Raw genomic sequence first — 10,169 nt, 5'->3', positions numbered from 1 at the left:
ACAAATATGTATCGGGGGGGGGGAATGTCCATTGGTCATGTTATCTCAAATAGGAAGCTCGAAAATGCCTCTTGGTCTACATCATTTCAACACTTTATTATGCACTATTTACCATAGGGGAGGGGGGGGTAAAGCCACTCAGTATACGCTGCTGCGTTTCACCCGTTCCATTGTGCTAGTTTTGGCTGTACGAAATCCGAAGTAGCGCTTCCGGTGCATGCAATCTTGTTAGACCCCTGGAACTCTTGCACAGGACAGTGTTGAAGCGAGCACACCGAATTATGTGCATTAAAGCAAGACATGTGCTCGGCCGAACAGGTCAGCAAACCAAGGAGGTGTGTGGGGGGGGGGATAAATAGTACAAATGCATAGGGGATTCCAAGAAATTTATCCATGCCCCTTTAATACAGTTTTTGGTCAAATAAATGTGTAAATCAATGTTTCCACTGGAGTTCTTTCAACAGCATCCCCAGGAGTTTCATGAAGTCAAATAGGACTTAATAAAAATGCAGCCTTGTGCATTCCTTTTTCCCCAACGTAAGCACAGCCAGCGGAGAGAGGATAATTCACAACCGTGTACTGCAATCGTACGTGTCAATCTACCTCCACAATAATATAGCCTGCTCAAAATTAGCCTGAAGCTAGTTATTGGCCTAAATGTTTTATGGAAACAGCCATTATAAGGGATGTATAACAGGGTGTTAGTGCCTCATTTATAAGGAAAAAGCGGTATGTAAGGAAAATAACCTTACACTTTTTTACTTACACAGGATTAATTTGTCTAGACATAAAACTACAGAAGGGGATAGAGTTATTTTCATTAAATGCAAGATTCTGTGCACAGATATCAAAAGTTAAGAGACCATCTTCAACCCCAAAATCTTTCATACAGTCCCCTATGAGACATTCACGTTAGTCATAAGGTCATAAAATGTTATGTCTTTTATTAAGTGGTTCAGCAGGTTTTTTTTCAAACAGCTTTCAACCACTCTGCTGCAAAACGGGTTTTAAAAAAGCCCTACAGACACTCCAACAGAGTACCAACCACATACATGGCTGACATTCGTCTGTTATGAAGTTACATGTAACTCCCATGTCAACAATGCGTCAAAACAATTTTATTTGTATATTGTTTAAACAATAAAAAAAAGGATGAGTGCAGGAGCGTGTTGAGAGAGAAGGGTAGCCATAGTGGATGAAGTGGGAGCTGCCAGATAGTGTTGTGTGTGTGACATACAAAAGAAAAATCTTTTCTTCCTGCTCTTCCCTCTTTTAACACTAAACAGCACAATTGAATATCTTTAATGTGTTAGTCTTTAACTTCATTTTACAGATTGTATTTACTTACTGGATTAAATGGCAGGAACTACATCTTAAAAGTTATTCATACCATTTCAATAAATGCCACAAAGTAGAACCTATAAATTATAGTTCTTCAGGACGTTATTCAACAAAACATTTGTCTAAGCATATGATCATTATTTAAACTGTGTAAAATGAATTTAATTGTATTCTAAAGGAGAATTGTGGTTTTATTACATGTTTGTATGCTTAATACAGGACTGCCTCAATTTCTCACTTTTATTTGTTTCTCATTTTTCTTTGCAAAATCTTTTACTCATCTGCAAAAACTAATGAAAAAAAACAGCTAATTGTCCTGAGTTTAGAAATACCCAATGTTTTTATGTTTTGTTGCTTTTTCTTTTTGCACGTTATGGGGCAATAAGCACCAGTAGCGTTTTGCTATTTCAAAACCATTTCCCCCAAATCTGGTCATTCTGCCCCATGTGCTATTTCAGGTATCTTTGAAGCCGCCCAATGCAATTTACCCCATCAAATCATATATTTTTGAAAACTAGACACCCCAAATTACTTCAAATGCTGGTATTTTAACCCTTTCCATTCACTAATTCTACCACTAACCTTTGTGAAACTTTTTGGTAGTCAAAAATGTTTGTATTTTTTTTCCATACACGTTGTACTCCAGGTATACATTTACCGCTCCTGGTATATGTCACTGCTAAACAACATCCTAATATGTGTTCCGCATCTCCTGAGCGCAGTGATACCCCACATGCATGGGTTTGTTGCGTTATTTGGGAGGAAAAGGCCACCTTTGCGAGGTGTGTATTTTTTTGCAGTTTAGACATCTGGTCACTCTGTGGCCCACATCCCATATTTGGGACATCTTTGAAGCCGGCCAATTCAATTTACCCCATCACATCATACATTTTTGTTTAAAACTAGGCACCCTATGGGCATTTATAATGCCAATATGTTAACTCTTTCCATGCGGGAATTTTTTGGGAAGATATCGCTAATTGTAGGACTTGCTCATAAAAAAACAAACAAAAAAACATATACATTTGCATCACTGGTCTGTTTAAACCGCCGATCGGAAGGTTTGAAAAACTTTTTTTTTTTTGGTTTGCCTGGACCAATGCCGCCAACCGCGATCAACGGCAAATAACGCTACCACGTACATGTACGGGCATTGTTACTAACATTGCAGCGTCACACCGTACATGTACGTGGATTGACGTTAAGCAGTTAAAAAAAAAAAAGTGTACTCAGCCCTAATCCACTAAAGTGAAAGCCAGATACAGTACATACACACACACAAACAGCAGGAAATATTTTTCTTTTTATTTGAAAGTAAATGTTTTCCAGTTTTTACTGCAATTCTGGTCACGTCATTTATTTTTCAATAAACATCTTGAAAATAAGTCCGTTCCTTAACTATACCAAAAAAATCTACCCAAACAAGCTATGAATTTTAATGGTTCCAAACAGTGGCTGCCATGGCAGATGACATTCATTTTCAAGATTTGGCCATTTCAATAATTGACAAACAAAAACAGGACACTTAAGAGAAAACCTTAATTAAAAGTTTATTTGCCTATAGTCAACTTCTTCAAACTTTTTTTTCATAATCGTAAAATAAATCCCAGCATGATGTGAAAACGTCAGAGCTACTTACGAACTCTTGACAACGATGTCTGTAAATAAAACAAAACAAAAAAAAAAGGTACTGCCATTTTGGGGAAGATGTCACCAAATCTCAATATTAATAAAAACATAAATCATATATTATAGTCCAGTATTTATTGTGGGGAACTGTATGCGCTGCTAATATAAAAAGGGGAAGATCTGTCAAGACAAATATTCAAGTCTGCATGAATCCTAAAGCCAGAAAGGGTAGAGATCCACCCAAATGTTCAACCCAATGTACATTTTAGTGCATTTCATTTGACAGAACTGTCATGAAAAAGATTCCTAGTTAAGAAAAAAAATATCACAAGTCAACAAATGATTTTAAACAACTCAACCAGAATTAAGGAGAAGGGGGAAAAAAGCCTCATTTTGTCCAAAGATTTGGATTGTAATTCAGATACCCTCTAATGTGATTTTACAAAAACATAGCGGACATTTGAATACTTGTCAACTTTTTAACGTGTGTACCATTAAACCGTGCACTTTTATTTTCCTTCCACTACTTGTTACAGCAGAACATGGTCACAGCTGAACTTTAGAGGCCATACTGATTTAGGTCCCTATATACAGTACTAGGCCCCATTATATTTCACTGCTACAGCTTAAACTTTATTTTGCCAGTGTTGAAAGCATGCTGTTTGTTGCCATTGATGCTTTAAAGTGATCACATATGTTCAACCAAAGACAGAATGACCTGACCAATCTAGCCTGTCTCCATGACGTGATTCACCGAAGTTCGTTCAAACATGTTTTGATGAAATATACTTACAAAGCATTTACATTTCCAACTTTACACCACCCTTGTGTGTCTATCTTTAATGTTTAAAAAAAAAACCCAGCTCAACAGAACAAATCTTTATTGATTCTGAAATGCATGCTTTTTATCCTATTTTTTTTTTTTTTACATTTCATATGGTTTTCTATATGATGCTCCAATGTCCATTCAATGCATGGGCATCGTGAAGAAAATATATTTAAGTTGATAAATATATATAAAAAAAATTGACAAGTATGCATGTGCCAGTTGACAAATTAGAGGGCTCTTTGGTGCAATCAGTCCAAATTGTCAGATTCAAAGTAGAGAAAGAAAAAAACAAAAGTTACCAAAAAACAAAACGTCTGCTGTTTATTCTTGGACAGCAGCTCTGGCTTCACATTACAAATCTAAAACAGCTGTTCTTAATAAGCCAATATATATATATCTCATAATCAGACATTGCCTGAAATTTTTGTACAATAATCTGGACCAAAGATGGTTCTGTACCCTCATGTTGCTGTGAAACATGAGTTCTCCTAAAGGCAAAGACTGGTTATCTCAAGGGCAATTTCCTCCTGTGAGATCAGTTTGTTTAAACCGTCTTCTTGCTGGGTTTCTTGCCTTTCTTCAGAGTTAGCTTATTTCTGATGTAACCACGCTTCCTCTTGGATGTCTACAAGTAAAGGGAAAAAAAGTAAGAAACATGCACAATGGATACTACAAAGTGCTGAATATTGTATCAATCAGCTACAGACAAAACCCTTGAATCTGAGGCAATTTGCTTATTAAAAACATAATTTACAGAAAATGTGGCTTTTTTAATGGAAGAAACATAAAAATCTTCTGCGTGAAAGCTCAGAACAGATTCAGACATGGGCAGTGAAATAAAATACTGCTGTAGCGTATTCACCATGTTTACCCTGCTGCAAGCGGATTTAAATCGTTTTTGTAAATATGAAGATTAAACTGAACAATCACTGAAAGAATCCACAGAATATCTGAGTACTGAAATATTCAAAACGCACACTGCTGGTAAGCAGACTTAATGCAGAACTTCAGTTACGAGGGTTTGAAGCAAGCGATCCCTGATGCTTTAGCCTCATTAATGAAATACGAGCTACAGGATTTTGTCTGCTGTGCTGTCTGAAGGAAAAAAAAAGGTAACCCATTAAGTGTAATTTCAGCAGTGGTAATGAATACGGCATTGCTCAGCAAGGCCTCACTTATTAAAAATCCTACAATGTTTAACCACAGACCTATTACAAATGAAATGGTCAGGATTTTTCGAGACAATGACTTTTCATTTTTGAGGGAGTTCAATGTCCAAAGACATATATGGGTCAGCTGGGCCCTTGGATCAATATGATAACTAGGGCTCTACTGGCCTGGGACAGGGTCAGAGGTTCTGTTAGCAAAAGGTGGTGCAAGAGAATAGTCGGTGAATAACTCAAGAAGCCTCTCCATCACCTTATGGCGCCTGGGGCAGCTGCCCCTCTCGTTACCACCCAAGCCTTGGAGAATAGATTCTAAAAGGGGTGAATTAACACCACAGTATTTAAGTTAAATCAAGGCTCCAATCTTTTAGTTGCCCAAACTAAGTTTACCACGCCCTGCACCAAAATGAAAGAACTCTGCAAAGAACTTTTTTTTTTTTTAAATAAAAAGCAACAGCGGTTGTTCCACTAAGTGCAAATACAAAACCTACCTTCTTGGATAAGTACTTCTGCTTAGGGACAATGTTGGTCACTCTAGGTTTGTGATCAAGTGCCTCTCTGTTTTCCAGCTGTTTTACTTTGTATATTCTAACAAGCCAGTGCTCCGATGTAAACGCCTCCTCTAGATGCTTGAATTTGATGTCTTTATTGCCAATCTCTGCATTACGCGTACGATCAAACCCTGGCGGGGTTCGAAAGTCTAGCTGCAAAACAAGTGATGTGTTAGCATTGCTGAAGATACTAACTGCAAGAATTGTCCATAGAATTTCTTGAACCTTGAGATACTGCTAAAGACAGCTTACACACTAACAGTGAGAGACACTAACCAGAGAGCTATCTGCTAATAGCTGTCCAGCACATCACACCTCCTACAAACAAGAGGTGGTATTTATATGGCATTAGGCTAGTTCAAATTAAACAATTTTTTTTTTTAAATGCCAGTTTCCAGGTGTAATAAAGAGAACAGAGCTGCACAAGTTTGGTAACAATGGTAACACACATCTCCCATTGGCAATAGATTAATCTTTTCATACTTTCTTAGGTCAGGCTATTCGAAAATGAAAACGATGTTTTTGTTAAAAAAAAAAAAAACATCAGAAGCCGATTACTTCAATTACTCCAATTTAATTTATACTGAACTTAACATTTTCTACAGTCAAATGTACTGAATTAATATGAATGCCGAAAACAAAAACTAATATTTGGTTAGAGGAGAACCGATATCAGAAGTACTAACCTGCATTTCACCAAATCGGTAATAGGACATTTTGTACATGAGGCAATTAAGCAAAGTTGGCGATCCAGCTTTGTCTACTCTGAATTCTCCTTGTGGTGTGAAGTAATCACTTTCCTAAAGGAAAAAAAATAATTTAGTGGAATGTTAATGAGAAATTAATATAGTCAAGATTGTCAAAGATAAGTTGGAGTCCTCAGTCGAAGTTGATAACTTTTGTGCCGTAATTACAGACTCACTTGTTGAAATGGCAACTCAGCACCCTGCTGTGGTACCAATTATGAAATTCAAAAACTTGCCTGCATAGAGTTGGAAAAACTAGTCGGCTGTTGTATGGAATACGTGAAAACTTGAGAAAGCTCAATGTATTCTTCCTGGCAAAACGTTCTAGATAAACTATTTCATGTTACGTGACATTCTGGATCTAATAAAATGAGCTGGAGAATTCTAGTGATTACAGGCTTCCTGCTGCAGCTATTGGTTAATACAAAATCCCGTCAGGATATAATGGGATACTGTGAAATTATGAATTTTATCGGCTTACCCGGATATCTTTTGGATGCTCGCCTTCTGCAATCCTCACCATCCAAAGAAATTTGTTTATGTCATCACCAGAATAGCCAATTACACCACCAAAGATGATCAGCACATAATCAACATCTAAGCTTCGCATGATTTCATAAGCAGCCGTTTCGTTTGAAGACATTGCTTTTCCGACCTGTGTGGAAATGAAAGATTTTACTTGAGCCTCCATAACAAACAGAAAAGGGAATAGAAGGCAGGCAACAATTTACAAACTGGTAACGTGATCCTATTTCTGGTTTGTTCGTACAAAGTAAGATGTCTAGATCAGGTAAAGAGAACGGGAAGCTCGTATTGCAATCCACTATGGTTTTCAGCCATCATATACCTGGGACCCGGCTAGCAAGGAAACACGGCATTTTTAGTTTAACATTAACTGTAAAGCTTCTGTTGACTACGCATAATCCAGACCGACTAGGATGTAAAACGCCTCCTAACCAAGAATGTTAAGTGATTTGAAAAATACATAATATTAATTTCGCTAAACCGTTAAATGTAACGTAATCCATTTATTAAATTACAAGCAAAATTATGTTAGTCATTAAAATCCTCCTGCTACTTGAAATGATTTTACAATTGTATTAATGTGCTACTGACCAAAGATAAAGGGACCTAGGTCACAAAAAACCCAATAAAATTATGTAAACCAAGTACATTAAAAAAAAACAGTCTTCAGACTCACCAATGCTATATGGCTATTATTCCACGTATTGTTGTCTACTAAAGTGGTTCGATTAGCCATTCCTGCTATTTGATAGCCATAATCCCACCAGGACATTACACGTGCATGTTCATCAGTATTCTGTCGTAGCCAATAGTACGCTTCTCTAAAGTCATCCAAGATGTTTCGTGTTCTGAAATAAGACTGATGGTGTCAAAGCATTGAAAAGAAAAAATGTACTCGTGTCAACGTCTCCATACTACGGTACCAGTTATGGGGGTGCACATACTATAATGCACAATTAACTCAGACATTTAAGATATCTCGCTTTCTGGAACAGAGTCTCTCCATATGTTCATACAGAATGTGTATGCACTTTATGATCACAGCCTGGCATGACTCCGTGCAGTCCAGCATGCATCATTCCACAAAGTAGATAATAAAAATCACTGATTTCACGTAATTCTCCATGTAACCAAATAAAATCAGGCTGCTTCTAAGAAGATTAAATAGACAAATTGCACATGGGTTTAAAAGTGCTACTTAATCCTTACGCCTCTCTCAAGCAAAGGGAAGCAGATGTCTGCTATGCTTTATGCAGTTTTCAAGTAGCCAAGAACTCATTTATACAAACTGAATCAAATTCTTTTCATTCCATCAATCTGCGCTTCTGCTGCGTTGCGCTAGGTTCTTAATACTGTGCATCCAACTTCCTTCAGCACAAGAGCTTCATCATAACTTCAATAAAGTGATTGCCACATAATTTGTAAAAACATATTGCAGCTATAGAATTATTCCCAATCAGTGTATCCATATGTTTAATAAGTCCTTAAAAGTCATGGCACTAACTTTCATACACCTTCTGTGACTTAATACAACTATGCCTAACCAGGACTGGTTAGTTTGGACCTTGTAAGACTACATCAGAAGAGCAATGCTCTTCAAGGAGTTGAATATCTTTACGTTAGCTGCTTCTTAAGAGTTTTGCCTACTCCTTCTTACCTACTGTGAAATTAATGGAGAATGATTGCTTATTCAACCAACACGTGAAAGTTATACACATGACTAATCTTATAAGAGCCTTGCCATCACGGTCTAGTAACGTTCCTGAGTGCCATTTGCAGGACTTCGGCACCTTACCTACCCATTAATATCACATGAGTACAAACGAGCAATGACGTTTCTGATCTGATGTGTTAAAAGGTGTGACATGTTGAAATATATATATACATCTTATCCACAGATGAAAAATGATAAAGGCAGGTAGAAGAGATGTCACTCTTACCCATCATGATTGTATGACGCCAATACCACGCTGGGACTGGAGTAGGCATTGCTAGTTACCCACGTGCAGTGTACGGCAAACATCATCAGAAGCATCAGCATTAACATGGTGACTATGCTCTTAATGTTAGGACCAAGACCCTCCTCGGTCTTCTCCTGCTCAGACACATGCTTCCTCACTTTTCCAGCCTGAATAGAAAGATAACACATAATAAAAAAGGTAACTACATACCCTGTACATTCCCCAAGTTGGAGGACCTCCAAATACCCAGTATGGTAATTCGATACTAATGCTCATGTCCATCATTATAAAAGCGATCATTCATCCATGTTATCTTTCAGTACCATGCAAATCTGCAGTAACCTTAAAAGAAGCCACGTATGACCTGTTTCACGGCAAGGAGCAAAAAATATTTTTATAATTTTGTACGGCCACTGAAAATAACGTCCTAGTCTTCAGCTACCTGTAAATTGCAATGAAAGGGGTGGTAAAGACAGTTAATATTAACGCTATGAAGTGAAAAAAACCAAACGTGCTTTGCGTTTTCCAAGCAAAACCAGGGGAATAAGTAGTTCCCGGGTGACTACTTGGGAGACTAATGTTCGCACCGCCACACTTAACAAGCAGCATTCATCCTGCTGAGTGGCAACCAGCATGGAAAATAATCTGGCATTTACGATGTATAATCAAACAGTTATTCCCGCACTCACTGCAGTTTGTGGAGTAATTAAAAGTTTTTTTAAAAAAAATTATATGAAGTGACGGCAAACATTTCCTTGTATCGGAGTGTATACAATGCAGAGATTAAACATTCTTTGGTAGTTCCATTTAATTACAGCTAACTATACTGCAGACAAATGGTTAATCAATAGAAGCAGAACAAAAAAAAGAATTCAATACAAGGCTGCATCTTATACAATATATTTTTTTAAGCTACTTTAAAACAGCTAATAGTCTGGAAGACAGATCGCTATGATTCACAATAGTTGCTGCAGCTTAATCAATATGGATTTTAAGTATGAATCGAGTCTATTACTTGTTTAGAGCAAAAGATAAGGGATGGAGAGAGCATTAAAATTCTTAACGCAATTCCCTGGTACTAACAAAAGGCAAGCGATGTATCTTTACCTTATCGTAGAGATTTCCAGAATTCCTTTTGTCATCTTCATCGCTGCTGTCTTCTACAGGGGGATTTTCTCTTTTCATATCGTCCCCAAGGTAATGCTCGAACACGTTAGAGAAGGCAATGGCCGACAGCATGCAAACCACAGGCGTCAAGGTCAGCATCAACCGCACCATGACACCGGCAAAGTACACCGCGCTAATTGCGTACAGGGCAACTGCGGAGACAAGCGGCAGGCAATATAATCACACGATTCATTCATGAAAAGAAGAAACTCGCACCTTTTGCACTCCAAAACTCAATGGCTGCTACCACTTTC

At 37.6% G+C, this 10,169-nt stretch overlaps 1 protein-coding gene across 1 annotated transcript in view; it reads right to left on the bottom strand.

The window, feature by feature from the left end:
- Positions 1-2,625: 2,625 nt before the first annotated feature.
- Positions 2,626-10,169, bottom strand: part of STT3B (STT3 oligosaccharyltransferase complex catalytic subunit B) — a 46,327-nt gene continuing 38,783 nt past the window's right edge. The window contains exons 10-16 of the mRNA XM_053468003.1: positions 9,856-10,067; positions 8,728-8,915; positions 7,464-7,635; positions 6,744-6,917; positions 6,203-6,316; positions 5,457-5,669; positions 2,626-4,424 (exon numbers count right to left, since the gene is read on the bottom strand). Coding sequence (XP_053323978.1) covers positions 4,344-4,424; positions 5,457-5,669; positions 6,203-6,316; positions 6,744-6,917; positions 7,464-7,635; positions 8,728-8,915; positions 9,856-10,067 — 1,154 coding nt within the window. The 3' untranslated portion in view covers positions 2,626-4,343. The remainder of the gene's footprint in view (positions 4,425-5,456; positions 5,670-6,202; positions 6,317-6,743; positions 6,918-7,463; positions 7,636-8,727; positions 8,916-9,855; positions 10,068-10,169) is intronic.

Source organism: Spea bombifrons, chromosome 5, assembly GCF_027358695.1.
Source record: "Spea bombifrons isolate aSpeBom1 chromosome 5, aSpeBom1.2.pri, whole genome shotgun sequence".
Lineage (NCBI taxonomy): Eukaryota > Metazoa > Chordata > Amphibia > Anura > Pelobatidae > Spea > Spea bombifrons.
This window is presented reverse-complemented; position numbering and strand designations above follow the sequence as displayed.